The 16,409-nt window shown below is 40.9% G+C and overlaps 1 protein-coding gene across 2 annotated transcripts in view; it reads right to left on the bottom strand.

Moving 5' to 3' along the window:
* Positions 1 to 16,409, bottom strand: part of LOC117811660 (heterogeneous nuclear ribonucleoprotein L-like) — a 58,517-nt gene that overhangs the window by 34,904 nt on the left and 7,204 nt on the right. For both annotated transcript variants that reach the window (XM_034682069.1, XM_034682070.1), the window contains 3 exons: positions 5,413 to 5,531; positions 3,610 to 3,719; positions 3,378 to 3,505 (listed from right to left, as the gene is read on the bottom strand). In XM_034682069.1, coding sequence (XP_034537960.1) covers positions 3,378 to 3,505; positions 3,610 to 3,719; positions 5,413 to 5,531 — 357 coding nt within the window. The remainder of the gene's footprint in view (positions 1 to 3,377; positions 3,506 to 3,609; positions 3,720 to 5,412; positions 5,532 to 16,409) is intronic.

The raw sequence follows: 16,409 nt of genomic DNA, 5'->3' as shown, positions 1-16,409 counted from the left end.
CAGAGGCCCCAGAATGGATCCCTGAGGTACTCCACATACGATTTTCATCCGTTCAGATGTGTATTTACCTATAGACACAACATAGTCCCGGTCATTTAAATAGGACTTAAGCCAATTTAGTAAAGGTTTCTAAAGCTTCAGTGTGACTGTATGAAGTGTAGGCCTCAGGATAGACTGCATTTCATAATATCATAAATGTAGTTGTAATATAGAAATATAACCCTATGATGACACATGTTCAGGCCTTCTTCAGGATCTGGTTAGTTCTTCTCTAAGACTGGAATAACTCAGAGAGCCGCTTTTCTTTCATGTCAGTAAATCAACAGTTTGATTATTCTCAGAGAATCAGAGCACAACTCCAGAGTATCAAATACAAAACACGGTTTAGTGTCCAATTCAGTTCAGAAATTCTGTAAATCAAAGAAACATTTTCAACTAAACCTTGATCCCCATCTGGTGAGGATGTTTGAAACAAGGAACCTTGTAATGAGATAATTCCTTCAATTAGACTGACAAAAAACAGATCTGAATAAAAATGTATTTTAACAATTTGAGATTTCTGAGTTTTGTTCCAAATTTTAATTCTTTGGAACATTTTTGTAAAACCTTCCCAAACAACTGAAGCTGTCTCGAAATTTAGAACATAGTGTTCCTCATTCCCTAAATGAATCCCACATGAAGTCAAAATAGGACTGAACATTGTTTTGGCAGGGGAAGAATAACTTTTTTATGTGCAATAATTCTTCATATCACAAAACCTGGATTTTATCATGATATAACGTTTAATTCTGCTCACTTTGAACAGAATTAACAGATTAACTGTTTGTGAAGTTTACACCTTTGTAATGGATTAATGGTAAAAGAGTTAGAGTCATTAAAAAATAAACAAAACAAAAAAACGAAGCTGGAATTGAAGTGTAATTTTCTGAGATTAAAGTAGCAAATTTGTGAAAAGTAAAGAGGCGCATTTCTGAGAACAAATAAGCACATTTGTGAGATTAAAGCAGCAAAAGTGGGAGATTAAGGTATCAAATTTTCGGAGATTAAAGTAGAACATGTCACGGCTGTGGCAGTGTTTTCTCTCCTTTGTTGTCCTCTCTGCCTTTGCCCCCTCCTTCCTGTGTGCATGGTGTAGGTGTGGCTCAGTGCTGCTGCTTGGAGACACCTGTGAGCAATCCCAACCTGTGCAACTACATAAACCTGGTCCTCCTGCCGCTTTAGTGTCAGATTATTCCTCCTCCACTGGTCACTATAACTAACGTCAAGTCATTTACTGAAGAGTTGTCTGTGTCCTGCTTGTTTCCCTTGTGCCTGGCCTGCAGTGTTTTCCTCTGTGTGCAGTCATCTCTCAGCACACCAGGTTTTTCCCCAGGACAGCATTTGGAGCCAGCTTCCTGGATTTTCTGTTTTCTCTAATTTTGTGTGTAATAAACTGACTGAAATCTCCACTTTGTCTCTGTCTCAGCTCTGGGTCCCCACAACAGAGAACACACCCTGACAGCACATTTTTTTAAATTAAGGTAGCACATTTGTGAGAATAAAGTAGCACATTTCTGTGCTTAAAACAGCAAATTCAAGCAATTAAAGTAGCAATTTATTTAGATGAACGTTTGGAATTCATTTGAAATGTATTTATTATAGGATAGCCCCTTGTGATGCAGCATCTCGTTTTCAAGGGGGTTCCAAAAGTAGCAAATTTATGTTATTTAAGTATCAAATTTGTGAGAAGAAACACAGAAAAGTTTGTAAGAGAACCTCATCGCCTCCCACTTTCACACATCAGACGCTGCTATCCTGCTCAACCTGGTTAAATTGTACTTTTCAACAGATTTAACATTCAATTATGATCATCCATCCTGAATTATAGCACATCCTTTCATTTGCATACGTGTCCCTTATTATAATCGGGTCATTATGAGGGAATAAAGACATATTAGGGGAACCTTCGTATTTCAATTTAACAGTTAGTTCATTATCACACACAAGTCACATATTCTGTAAAATTATAACCACGTCAGATTTTAACTATACATCACAGGCCATCTCAGTGCAGCTTGCTCCAGAGTTGTGTTTTAATACAGCTGAGACAAGCTGTCAGCATCTCCACCCAGCTGATCCGGGCTGCTCTCTGTGTGCTCTCATCCTGACGGCCTGAAATTCTATCCACAGATGTGATGAGCTGGATGGAGAGGGAGGAGCCCTTACCATCTTACTGTCGAGTCCATCCATGACATATGTGACACATTTCACAGTTTAGAACCAGATTACTTCCTGCAGTGAACTGAAATTCACAGAAAATTTGTGAGTTTAATCTCTGACTCTTCTTAACTCTTCTCCTCCGGCTCAGTTCATTTTATTTAACGGTCCAAATACGCCGTGATTCACCTCTGGTTCTCATCATATCATGGCGCTGTTGAGTCTCCTTCCTAGATATTCAGCTAAATCTTGAAACAATGAGTACATGCTGCATCTCTTTATCATTCTCTGACATACAAAGGGGAGAGGGGATCGTTTACCTGACAGATAACTTGTAAACTACCACAGGGGTTCCCAAAGTGTGGGTCAGGACCCCCTGGGGAGGTCGTGAGATGTCTTCCAGAATGTTTTCTTTTTAATTTATCTAAAAATATTTATTATTATTATTTATTTACCTAGGTTTCTTATGTTTATCGTCCTTTTTGTTTGTACCAGTAATTATCATTATTTGTTTATTATTATTATTATTGTATTATTTTGTATATAGTATTTTTTTCTTCTCTTTGTTGGTTTTGTCATACTTTTATATCATTTGTTAACTTGTGGTGAACAAAGAAATACTGAAAAAAAGCAAAATAAAGTCTAAAAATAGAACATTTTGAATTAAAACCTTGAAAATAGAAAGTGTAATGAGTTTTCTGCCTTTCTTTTTGCCAGATGACTCCTGAGTTTAGGGTTAGTGAACAGTCAGTTATCAAAAGCATCAGTAGCAGCAGGTTAAATCATACCAGCACAGGAAACACAGACACATGCTTATATAGGTGGGCTGATTTTCTGCAGACCAGCTAAATGAGGCCACATTAAATCACTTTGGCATCTATATTTTGGGGGTCACAGGCCAAAAAGTTTGGGAACCCCTGATCTACCAGACCCATCAGGACACATTTTTGTGGATACAGCTGATCGTATTGTCATCGCTGCTCTTGTACCATCATTAACTGCAAACTCAAATCAACAACTGCTCACACCTAGTTTCCCCACAGATGAAGTGTTTTTCAATAACAGGAGTGATCGTTCATGTTATAATGTCTTTGTGCATTAACTTATTGCTTATGATGGTGGTGATGTACTGTCAGCTCATGTGTGTGTGTGTGTGTGTGTGTGTGTTTGTGTGTGTGTACCGTGGTTATAGGGTAGAGAGGATTCTGTATGGACAGCAGGAGCACTTTGTTTCCACTGTTGGGGTTATCAGCGTTGGTGGGTCTGGTGATTCTTTTGGATGTTGAGTAGTTGAAGTATGCCTGTTGGCCTGATGAACACATGGACAGAACATTAAGACAGGAAAGGTGTGTAACTGTGTGTAAGCATGAGTAAAAACATAAAAACAATCAGAACAAAGAGTGTGTGTCCAACCTGCAATGTACACAGGCTCCTTGGCTCCACAGGACACACAGCGGTCAGCACTTTCCACTGCAGAGAACTCCACCAGAGCCTGACGCTTGAATGGCATCATCATGACATAACTGGACACACACACACACACACACACACACACACACACACACACACACACACACACACACACACACACACACACACACACACACACACACACACACACACACACACACACAGGACATACCCTTTAAGAGTTTAACTGCACACAGGAGCACACTCTCATTGAAGTCTAAAAAATATGTGGTGGGAGTTTTTAAGGTTCAAATATCGTGGTCTCATGTTATAGAGGATGCGTGGATGCACCTGTGCTCTCTAAGCAGTCAGGGATTCCAGAGTTCTCAAAGCGCTATTAAATATCTCTCCTTCTGAGCTGAGCAGCAGGATGTTTAATATATTTTGAGTTAGCCTCCTCAGGGATCCAGACACCCTCAGCACAGAAGACTCCTCCTCTCACCTACATCACTAACATACGTCAGAGCTGCAGCAGGACTCTTGGACAGCATTGGTACACTTTGTGTTGCACTGAGGCAGAGGCTGATTCTGCAGACTGTAACATCTTCTGTGTGGTGATTACTGCAATCATCACCACCTGCATTTAAGCCCTGCTGTGAGGCTTCTCCAGTGCCAGACTATTCCTGCATCTGATGTGGTATTTCAATTGCTCAAGCTTTCCAGCTTTTTTGTGTTTTTACCAGTGACTAACTCTGCTGTCCTCCATTCTTCCAGTTCCTCCACGAGCCCCTCAAGTGCTTAGGTCCACATTCTGGACCTCTTACCAGCTGAGGTTTAAAAATCTGAAACACCTCCTTTGATGTGAAAGTGTTTTCTGTTTTAGCAAAGATGTGTGAGCCACGATTGACCGATGATCTGCCTTTTTATGTAAACCAAATACATGATCTCCTCCAGGACAGCTGGAGAACAAGTTAGAAACAGGATAGGGAAAGGGATTGATAGGAAATAAGACACTGTCTCTCTCTCTTTCTCTCACATGAAAATTGGAACAGTATTGGAGTCAGAGAACATGAACAATACGGGCGCACGCTCATGTGATCATTTCATAAAAGCCCAGCATGCATGGACATGTGTGCATCGTGCAAGAAGTGCACGCAGCTGTTCTTTAAACGCACGCTTGTATGATATCCTTTTTTTAAAGTTAGTTTTAAGTCTAACATTTTCTCCATCCATGTATTCAGTGAGCAGGGTGCAGTGGGACTGTTTTGGGTCAGCATGTTAGAGACTCGGGTTCAAGACCTGCTCGGTGCTGACATTTCCCCAGCCTTCAGATTTATCCAAGCGGCAACCTCCAGTCTCAAAACATGAACCCCATGCAGAAGTGTTATAAACTGCAGTTCATTGAGCATCCACTTGAGGCTGGCTGCAGAAACAAAGAAACCAAATACACAGCATTTCCAATATGGCTGCCGCTGATGATTGGCTTCAAAACAGCGCTCAGAAACAGATGGGTGACGTCACGGATACTACGTCTATGGATTTATCATATGTTTTTTAATTTCCCATCATGCATCTGACGCACGTGCTGCTATAACTGAGACATTGATCATTCATAAAAACTAAAATCAGAGAAATAATTACCACAGAATGCAAAATATAACAAACAATAATCATCAATAATAACCTGAGAGTGTAGGTAGGAGTGGTTTTGTTAGTGTGTGTGCATTGTGCACGTGCACTGACACTAATACTGCTACATACACACAGACACACACATACATTAACACACACTCTCTGCTGTCTCACCATATTGGTCCGAACTTCTCCAGGGCATCGATCAGGTCCGCTTCCACCACAGCCTCACACAGACCCCTGACATGGACCACCGGGCTCGGAGAGATGCGATGGGAGTCCTCACCGTTATCCTGCAATCAATGAGTCAATGATTAATTTGTGATATTAAAATCTGCATTCATGATATATTGATTATTTATCACATTTATTTATTAAACTGAAGATAATTTGGGCCGCTGTGGAGCCCTGGGCCCGTATGCACGTCCAGCCATGACACAAAAGGAACCATTAGTCTTAATGTACTGTTATGGAACGGCCCATTTGGCCCTAGTGTTAGCCGAATGTACAACTGCAAATAATTGGCCAAATAAATAATTGCGCCATGAAAGCAATGCTGGTGCAAAACGTCATATGTCCAGGGAACCTCCTGGAAAACCCTGATCCAACAAATTCAAACTGCGCATGCCTACTACACATAAACAACGATAAACATGGTGTGACTGAGAGAAGATCAAGAAAAAACAATGTTTCAGCAGAAGAAGAAATGGACATTTTATTAGAAGAATATAGAATGAACAAACAGCTGTTATCAGTAAGTCAATCCTCAAAGAGAACAAACAAGGAGAAAGGGAAAGTTTGGCTTCAGATCTTGAACTGGGTAAATGTGTGTGGTGTTTCTGAGCGCACAGTAGAAGACCTACAAAATAAAATCAGCAACATGACAGCGGCTTTGAGCAACAAGCACCGCCACCAACGTGGTCCAGGTGGAGGACCACCTGTCCCCCCTTTGAAGGATGAGGACTTGTTAACTAAGTTGTTTGGGAAGGATTCACTTCACAGTGTTGCTGGTAGGTTACCTAAGAATTATGTCGCGTCTCCAAAATCTAAATTTGCTTTATATTTCAACATCGTCATACTTTTCCAAAGGATTCGTTCGATCCCTAAATATCCGTTGTCTTTGTATATTTGGTCTTAAACGGTAACACATAAGCACGATGTCCTCCATCCTTTAAAAATCTAACAGGTGAGGTAATCCTGCCGTCAGCACCTGTAATGGTGGGGTCTACCACCTAAATGTGATGCTTTGTTGGGGTGTTAACCTGACTCATGCAGACCGCTAATCCATTTTTTTTTCACCATTAGTACAAACGTGCCGTTTGTACTAACAGTCCCACTGCACCCTGCTCTAACAATCCCACTGCACCCTGCTCACTGAATACATGGATGGAGAAAATGTTAGACTTAAAACTAACTTTAAAAAAAAGGATATCATACAAGCGTGCGTTTAAAGAACAGCTGCGTGCACTTCTTGCACGATGCACACATGTCACGTGCATACGGGCCCAGGTGTTTCATAATAAATGCACTTTGAACCATGAGGTCTTTCACACAACAGCTCCATGTGCAGACATGACAAAAAGACTCCATTATTGCGTGATTGAAACGTCAGCACAGGGCAGAAATGTGATCAATTGTTGGGTGACAGTCAGATGTGAATGTCTCACAGACTGCTGGTCTTTTCATGCACAGCAGAGTTCAGAAAATGATGCAGAAAGAAGACTTCAGCAAACACAGAAACCAGGGCGGCTCAAGATGACAGGAAGTCAGCAGAAACTGAAATAACCTTGTGTTAAAATACTGCTCTACAGAAATCATCTGAACACGCTGCACCATGAACCTAGAGGTGATCGAGTTGAGCTACAGGAGACCACAGAGGGTGACTCCTGCATCAGCGAGGAACAATCGGCCGAGGCTGCGGCAGGATCACCGAACAGGAGAGCAGAAGATTGGGCAACACTCTGTAGGTTTTATAATCTCTGATCTTAGCTGCCACAAGCAGTGAGTCGGGTCAGAGAGGGTCAAACATCCCTGACCTGTGGATTCATTCTGCTCTCAGTCAAATGGTCAGACTGCTGCTGGTAGTGTAGCAGTGGGTGGATTATTCTCTGGCTCCTTCACTAACAGCAGAGTGAGCTTATATTACACACCACAAGCATTCAGAGTATGGTTACTGTCAGTCTGTAGTCTGAAGGCTGCTCTGAGTATTACAGAGGTGACCTTTCATTACTGCACAGACAGAGAAGTCTGGTTTCTTACATCAGTTTTGAATATCCACCACACACTGGTGCCAAACATTTGCTGCAGAGTCCTTCAAAATAAAAGCCTCTAAACCAGTTTGAACTGGATGTTTCTTACTAAACCAGTCATCTGCTGCACATCCAAGATAAAAAGATTCTGCCTTAAAGGAGATGACTCCCTGGAAGCTGTATTCAGATACAGAACTTTAAAAGAAAACGAGGGCAGTGATGGCATGCAGGAGAGCAGTGGTCACTAAAGAGCAGCACTGCTGGCAAAAGCCAAGCAGCAGCACAATAAGGCTTTTTTTTTTTTGCTCCACATTCACTTAGTTATGAATGTGGAGCAGTCTGTAACTCAGAATCAGGACATGGGTTGAATAAAAAGAGGAAGAGAGAGAGAGAGAGAGAGAGAGAGAGAGAGAGAGAGAGAGAGAGAGAGAGAGAGCAAAGGAATCCAAGTCCCTTCTCTCTAATCTCTCCACATCTTGTTTATCCTTCTCTGTCCCTTTACAACTTCAATCTTTTCTCATTCTCCAATAATTATCTCTTCCCCCTCTTTTGTCCTCTTCTTTCACACTAACATTCCTTTAAGTCTATTTATAGAGACACATGGCTCATCAAACGATCAGAGAGGAAAAAAGACACAAGACTAACTTTTCCCTCAGCTCGTCAGACTGCTGGCTTCTCTGTTTCACATGCACACATGCACATATTTATCTGCACACACATCACCTGAGCAGGTTTCAAAGGAACAACTTACATTAACATCAACATCTTTTATAACCCAGCTGTGCTAAATACTTGATTCTGATTGGTCAAACCTCTTGAAAACTGTGATTAAGTGTAGCCTTCATAGCAAGAGAAGTGACAGAGAAAAGCAGTCCCCACACGTCAAATCAATCCACAGAATATAGTCCCGGCACATTTTACGTCTGCTTGTTGACACTGTGGCAAAACGTTAACTTCCGTTAGCATGCTAAATTGCTAAGTGTCCTCCTCCTTGAGCCTGTGTTGACCTATGTGGACCTATGTGGACCTGTGTGGTCCTGTGTGGTCCTGTGTGGTCCTGTGTGGACCTGTGGTGACGTGGTGTGCGGTTCAGTGTGTGAACTTTGCAGGCCTCCGGTGTCAGTGGAGCCTGCAGTGATTCAGTTTCTCTTTGTGGTACCATAGTGGTTCTCAGCGTGACGCCTGATTAAGTTAATTGTTTACGTCATTTTTGAATAAACTCTTGTCCTAATTCCACAAGTCCTTTAGAGACTGTTTCTGCCTGGGTTTTCAATTATTGTTACCACTTTTATCCCCTTAAACATCATCCGGTTTGTAACAGTAAGCTAAGCAACACAGAAATGTTAATATTGGATCCTGTTCGGTTGAAACGCACATAGTTCCGTGGTAAAGTTCCTCCGGTCGAAAAATGCCTTAAGAAGAAAATGTTAAATAAGGACAAAGTAAACATTTATATTCTTCCAGAACCCCCTTCACCTTCTCTGACGTAACTGTGAGTGAAATGTTCAATATAATGTGAATAATAAGAAATAAGCAGGCTCTAAATATCCCTACAGCAGTCCAGCTCAGCTTGTCTATCGTAACCTTCACTGGATTATTCACTTATTATTATTATTATTATTATTATTAGCTTAAGAGAGACTTGGCCAAAATAATATGATTATTATTTTTGCATGCAAATATTTTAACTTGGGTTCCACGGTGGTGCAGTGGGTAGTGCTGTTGTCTCACAGCAAGAACGCTCCTGGTTTGAATCCCCGGTCGCCTTTCATGTGACAATTGCATTTTCTCCCCGTGCATGCATGGGTTCTCTCCGGGTACTTCTTCCCTTCCTCCCACAGTCCAGAAACATGCTCATCAGGTTAATTGATCATTCTAAATTGCCGGTAGGTGTGAGTGTGTGCGTGAATGGTTGTCTGTCTTTCCATGTGTCCTGTGATAGGTTGGCGACCTCTCCAGGGTGCTTCCTGCCTTCAACCAAATGTCAGCTGGGATAGGCCTGCCACGACCCCGAACAGGATGAGCGGTCCAGTTAATGGATGGATGGATTTTTCAACTTGACCGTTCAATGATATTTAAAGTTTGATGTTTTTTCATGATGCAAAAAGGTAGATTACAATCTGTAGTCATGGTAGGACTCCTAACAGTGGAATGTGAGAGACTATCTTATTTTAATCAGTACACATGAAGCCAATCGTGAAACAGTGTGCAAAAAGCATCATCAAGGCTATGTTTAAGGAAACAGTCGTACTTTCTGTTGATTGAACCATGATAACTTTGTTTTAGCGTGTTTCATTGAGTCTGTTTTGTCCTTTTCTTTGTTGTCATGGTTCAGTCACACTTCTTTGAAGGAGAGGAATTCTTTAAACCAGATTATAAAATGGTCTAGTCGGCTGATGGGTGAGTCACAGCTTCCCCCGGCGTCCCTGTACAACAGACAGGTACAGCAGATAGCTACTGCAATTTTAAACAATGACTCCCTCTGCACAACGAGTTTCATGTACTTCCCTCTGGACAGAGGTTTGCAGTCCCAAGGTGCAGAGCGAAGAGGAACAAAAACTGCTTTGTTCCTGCTGCAATCACTGTGATATGTGCACAGAATTATTTATCAGCTTTATTTATTCGGTTTTATAAATGCTTTTATCTTTGTTTATTCTGTGGGTTTGTATTGATATGTTTGAGCTACTTTTATCCACATAGCTAATTGTATAATATGTTGCTCTCTCCTTTAAATGATGGGTGGTGAAGCCGGAGTACTTTTATATCATGTTTTTGTGTTTTATTAGTTTGTCAATTCTGATTGGTTTGTGTGATTTCATGTTAATGTTGTTTGGAACTGGATGTCATCATCTTGCTGCAAAACAAATCTACCTACGGGTATAAATAAAGTAACCTTACTTAACTTATCATTTTTGAGTCAATAAATTAGTCTTTAACTCAATATTTAGTGTCATTATATTTATGACTTTAGTTGGTTGCCTGGTAATAAGCAGGATAATGCTTTCTGGAGTCCCTAAGCTCCCTTGTCTCGTAGGTTCCTCTGGATCTCTGCTGCTGTGGACGTGCCAAACTCCAGCTGCTACAACTACTACTATCCATCTCACCACTGTCATCTCTCTCTCTCTCTTCATCTCCCTCTATCCCTCTCTCCAACACGGTCTCAGCAGATGTGTGTCTAACATGAGTCTGGTCCTGCTGGAGGTTTCTGCCTGTTAAAGGAAGTTTGTCCTTGCCACTGTAACTTGCTAAATGCTGCAAAGTGCTCTGCTCATGGTGGATTAAGATGAGATCAGACTGAGTCCTGTCTGTAAGATGGGACTGGATCTTATCCTGTCTTGATGTTGGGTCTTTGTTAATAATAGAACATAGAGTACAGTCTAGACCTCCTATGTTTGGAAAAGTGTCTTGAGATAACATTTATTGTGATTTGGTGCTGTACAAATAAAGATTGATTGATTGATTGGTAAACTGGCGTTCGGTGTCCTTCCCAATTCCTTCAGTGCCAACCTCAGTGTTCTTATGTGTGCTGTGTTCAATGATCAAGGACTTTTTTACATTTTACAGAGTTAAACCTGCATCAGAAGAAGTCAAGTTTCTTTCCAGATTCACTAAACTGACCAAACATGCAAATTATTATCCATTGGCCGATGTACGTCATGGATTTAGGGTGGCCAATCATGAGCACTGAAGAACCCCTAACCTGTACCTCTGTATTCCAAAACCTGTCCAACAGTCTGAGGAAACATCCTCTCCTTCATTCCAGAATGTTTTATTATTGGGAGTGAATTTAAAAAGAAACTTGGCATCCCAGGAAAACCTTGTTACTGCCAAGTGGCAACCTCCAGTGTTAAATTGGAGCTAATGTGTTCACTTGAAGTGGGCTCCAAAATCTGATGAACCCTCATTAGTTCCTACATTAAAATGTCCTTTAAAACCGTAAAAATTAACCTGATAACACTCTGATTCATAAAGCAGTCCACGGTATGTAGTTCATGTAATTATTGGTAATCACTGAACAGGGAGAGATTTTTATGAATGCATGTGACACACCTCCCAGTGATGCTGGCTGTGAAACAACCCTTCACACAGCCTGAGATCACATTTAAGTGATTGTTATTTTTAGCTCTGGACCACAGGGACTGACTCATCACTATGAACACTTGAGCCCTTATCTTGTACATTTGTAGTCTTGGGTCGTATCTTCTCCTTCCACATCTCTTTTCCTTAAAGAACCTCTTTTAGTCTCCCTGTTCTTAGTCAGCACTCTGTAAATATATGTCCTCTCTCTCTCTCTCTGTGCAGCAGCCTGCACAAATGGACTGGACAGGCACCATGTTTTCCCCACTCTCATCCTAACTTTCATGTCCTTCTCTTAGTCATCAGCGCTAAAACTAACACAAATAGCTTACTCTTCAGTTGTCTTGAATTGGATGTAAAACAGGAAAACTTGAAAGCCTGGTTTCTCATTAATTACCCGAGAGGCTCACTGGCTCTTAATGATCAGACACCTTCGTATCTTAAAGAGCTCATAGTGCCCTATTACCCCTCTAGAACACTACGCTCCCAACATGCAGGCCTGCTCATCGTACCTAAAGTCTCTAAAAGTAGTATGGGAGGTAGAACCTTCAGCTATCAGGTTCCTCTCCTTTGGAATCATCTACCAGTCAGGGTCCGGGAGGCAGACACCCTCTCTACTTTTAAGAGTACGCTTCAAACTTTCCTTTTTGATAAAGCTTATAGTTAGAGCTGGATCAGTCTTGGACCAGCTCTTAGTTATGCTGCTATAGGCTTAAACTGACACACTGGGATCCTGTCTTTCCCTCTCTCTCTTCTCTCTGTCTGTCTCTTACTTTAACTCTTCCTGTCCCATTACAGTTACTAACCATAGACCTTTCTGGAGCCCCTGAGCTCCCTTGTCTCGTAGGTTCCTCTGGATCTCTGCTGCTGTGGATGTGCCAGACTCAAGCTGATACAACTACTACTATCTGTCTCACCACTATCATCTCTCTCTCTCTCTTCATCTCCCTCTATCCCTCTCTCCAACAGGGTCTCAGCAGATGTGTGTCTAACATGAGTCTTGTCCTGCTGGAGGTTTCTGCCTGTTAAAGGAAGTTTGTCCTTGCCACTGTAACTTGCTAAATGCTGCAAAGTGCTCTGCTCATGGTGGATTAAGATGAGATCAGACTGAGTCCTGTCTGTAAGATGGGACTGGATCTGATCCTGTCTTGATGTTGGGTCTTTGTTAATAATAGAACACAGAGTATAGTTTAGACCTGCTCTGTTTGGAAAGAGTCTGAAGAGAACATTCGTTGTGATTTGGTGCTGTATAAATAAAGATTGATTGATTTATGTTTTGCACTAGCGATTTGATTTAAATGTCTTAACTCGACCTAAGATACAATACTACATCTTAGGAACCACGAGACTCAACCGCACTATTCATAAAGTTCTAATATTATTCATCATCCAGTCCTCGATAGACCTGCGATAGTCTGATTTCCTGCTCCAGCTAACCTGACATTAAACAGATAAGACCACTTCAGGATGCTCACAGGAAGCAGATCTCTGAGGTGCATGGAAACAACAAGCTCTAACTTAATTATCCTTTCCAATTAACACCACCTTCACTGGTTAACTGGGCAAGACCTTTGTTCTGCTTTTCTGCATCCAGCTTTAAGCAGATCTAATCCTGAATCAAATTACAGCTGACACTAACAGATACAATGATAGAAAGGTCACCTCTGAAGCAGGAAGCAGCTCGTGAGGCTCTCTGATGTATCTGTGAGGGTTCAATAGTTAATATAGAGATTAATATATATTTTTAAATATTTGTATTATTAGTATTTATTACAATCATTTCCTCTTTTACCTCCTTTGAGTTGAGTACACACACTCATTAAACAGGGCTGCCTGACCTCACTGAATACTCCTCCCTTGACATCATGGTTGAAAGAATGAACATTTGTAAGTAGCCCATTCATCTTCTTAATCACTCTCTAATGATACTGTGTCGTGTGGGTGGTGTGTAACTGTGTCCCTGCATGCATACCTGAGTGTTAGTGGAAACTCGACTACATGCATGTAATGCTGATCACACGGCAAGGTGATACCACCTTCACTCAGGACCACGGCTGAATGAGCAGAGGGATTGTTTTTCTCCTCATTGTTGTGTAGCTTCTCTCAGCAATGACACGAGGACAGATGTAAGGAAACCAAGCAGAGAGAGAAACATGGGGGATGTTGTGGCAGTAGTTCCTCTTTATGGTTATGAGAAGTGACATATGATTATTAGAGCTGGACCTTAAGATAAACTACAAAACTAAAATAATCAAACCTTTTATTTTGGTGTTCAGACCTGCTTGATCAGTGAGTGTCCCGTGTGTCTCATGCACCAAAAAATCTAGAGAAAAGAAGCTCAACATTTATTTTGCTGCGAGCTTCTTGCAGATCTCGGTCAAAGTACAAATAGAGGTGACACAATGAGGTCTGTATTGGCTTTGTATCAGCGACATTCATGTCGAAAGCATAAAAATATAGCATGGAAGCACTTCTCGAAGGCTTTTCTAAACGAAGCCAGATCTGTTTTCTGTTTTTTCAGGAGACTGCTCTTGTTTTTTACACAATGCTTTTATTTTGAAGGTGTCACCGCTACAGTTACTTGATAAAAATGTTTTAGCCTATGCTAAACTTTGGTTGGAAAACAGTTGTCATTAATCACATTGGCTGCAGTTAAGCTATTTTAATTTAAAAAGTATATCAGGTTAGAGGAAATATTTCATGATGTGCATTCTATCTCTGAACCCCTCTCTCTGCTCGGCTGGTGTCTTTGTTAGGCACCCGTTGTCCCAGATATGAAAAAAATGTACAAACAACAGAGTCATAATTAATTCATGTGCACAATTTTACTGATCAAATAAGGTTAGCAGAGATCAAGCGGCAACCTCCGGTCTAAAAATATGAGTCCAATGCAGAAGTGCTAAAAACTGCAGTTCATCGAGGATCCACTTGAGGCTGGCTCCGGAAGTACCAGAAACCACATACACACCCATTCAAAGAAGACGATCTTTACAGCAGAAAAAAAAAAGTTTACAGCCTGGTTCAAAAACGAGTGTAGTCTGGATAGCTCATTTCTCTATCAGCACACACTGTAGGGGGGTGATTTTTTTTCTAACGTGACTACAAGTTTACAAGTTTTGCCCATTTAAGGGCATGACTGACTTAACTGACAGGCAGGAGCACTTTGGCTGTTCGCTAGGAGGCAAAAAAGGCAAGACAGTACGGATCGATTACTTTTGTACCTTTTGTACCCTTTTGATAATGGAAACACAAATAACTGAACTTGTTCAAAGCTGAACCAGACCACTTGGTAGACACGTAGCCTTTGAGAACTGAGATACACAACGACTGTGGTGTGTGATAGAGCATGAAAGGTTAGAATGTGTCCACTATCTGCACACCATGGGCTTAACAATCGACACGGCTGCCACAGTGAGTAAACCAATATGAATATATTTTACTTAATGTATCAGCAGAACCTGTCTCTCAGTGTCAGCTAACAAACATGAGGTGCACTGCAAAGATGGTAAATGCAAAGACAGAGTCACACTCTGTTTAAAAAACAATAACCTAAGATCCAATGGTCTTATAGAGAACTCTTTAAACTACTACAGCAGATTATGCTTGTGTGGGTACTACACTGTACAATTATGTTCATTTGAGTTACCTTCTACATTTTTGATAATATTATTTGATTACCATGTGAATGGTGGTGCTTTATATTTCACTAGAAAGTGAAATTCATGCAGGAAGTATTCTAAAACATTGTTAATTATTCAGTTAAAATCAATCAATGAATCTTTATTTATAAAGTGCCATATCACAACAAATGTTATCTGAAGACTTGTATCTGTTTGTGTCAGCTGTAATTTGATTCAGGATTAGATCTGCTTAAAGCCGGACATAGAAAAGCAGAACAAAGGTCTTGCCCAGTTAACCAGTGAAGGTGGTGTTAATTGGAAAGGATAATTAAGTTAGAGCTTGTTGTTTCCATGCACCTCAGAGATCTGCTTCCTGTGAGCATCCTGAAGTGGTCTTATCTGTTTAATGTCATGTTAGCCAGAGCAGGAAATCAGACTTACGCAGATCTATCAAGGACTGGATGATGAAGACATCAGAGTTTATGAATAGTGTGGTTGAGTCTCGTGGTTCCTATGATGTAATATTATATCTCAGGTCGAGTTAAGACATACAAATCAAATAGTGCAAAACATACGTTGTACATCAATCAATCTTTATTCATAAAGCACCAAATCACAACAGATGTTCTCCTCAGACTCTTTCCCAACAGAGCAGGTCTAGACCGTACTCTATGTTCTATTATTAACGAAGACCCAACATCAAGACAGGATCAGATCCAGTCCCATCTTACAGAGAAGCACTTTGCAGCATTTAGCAAGTTACAGTGGCAAGGACAAACTTCCTTTAACAGGCAGAAACCTCCAGCAGGACCAGACTCATGTTAGACACACATTTGCTTATACAGAAAATGTAGTCTTATCCATTTTTACCGTCTTGTTTAATGTCAACAACACTTGGCACAAGCTGGCCACATTGCAGACACTGATTAAACCTGTTCCAAAAGGTACTTTGTCTTAAACAGTCCATCATTGTTTTTCTTTTATGGATAGTATGTTTTAAACAAGGGTGTAAAGTTTGTTGTATTGCTCAGTAACTTACAAAATAGTCTTAAAAGTAAACATGGTGTAAAATGGTAATAAAATGAACGTCGTGATTCTGCCATAAAGAGTCGTGATATATTTTTTCCATACTGCTCACACCTACTCAACAACTGCTGCTCTTTCTCTGTTGCTCTCAGCAGCTTTAGGAGGGGAACAGTGACATCATGGAGGTCATTGTGATAAC

The sequence above is a fragment of the Notolabrus celidotus genome, chromosome 4 (assembly GCF_009762535.1).
Source record: "Notolabrus celidotus isolate fNotCel1 chromosome 4, fNotCel1.pri, whole genome shotgun sequence".
In the NCBI taxonomy this organism is placed as follows: Eukaryota; Metazoa; Chordata; class Actinopteri; order Labriformes; family Labridae; genus Notolabrus; species Notolabrus celidotus.
The sequence above is the reverse complement of the archived record's forward strand: the minus strand, read 5'-3'. Positions and strand labels throughout refer to the sequence as shown.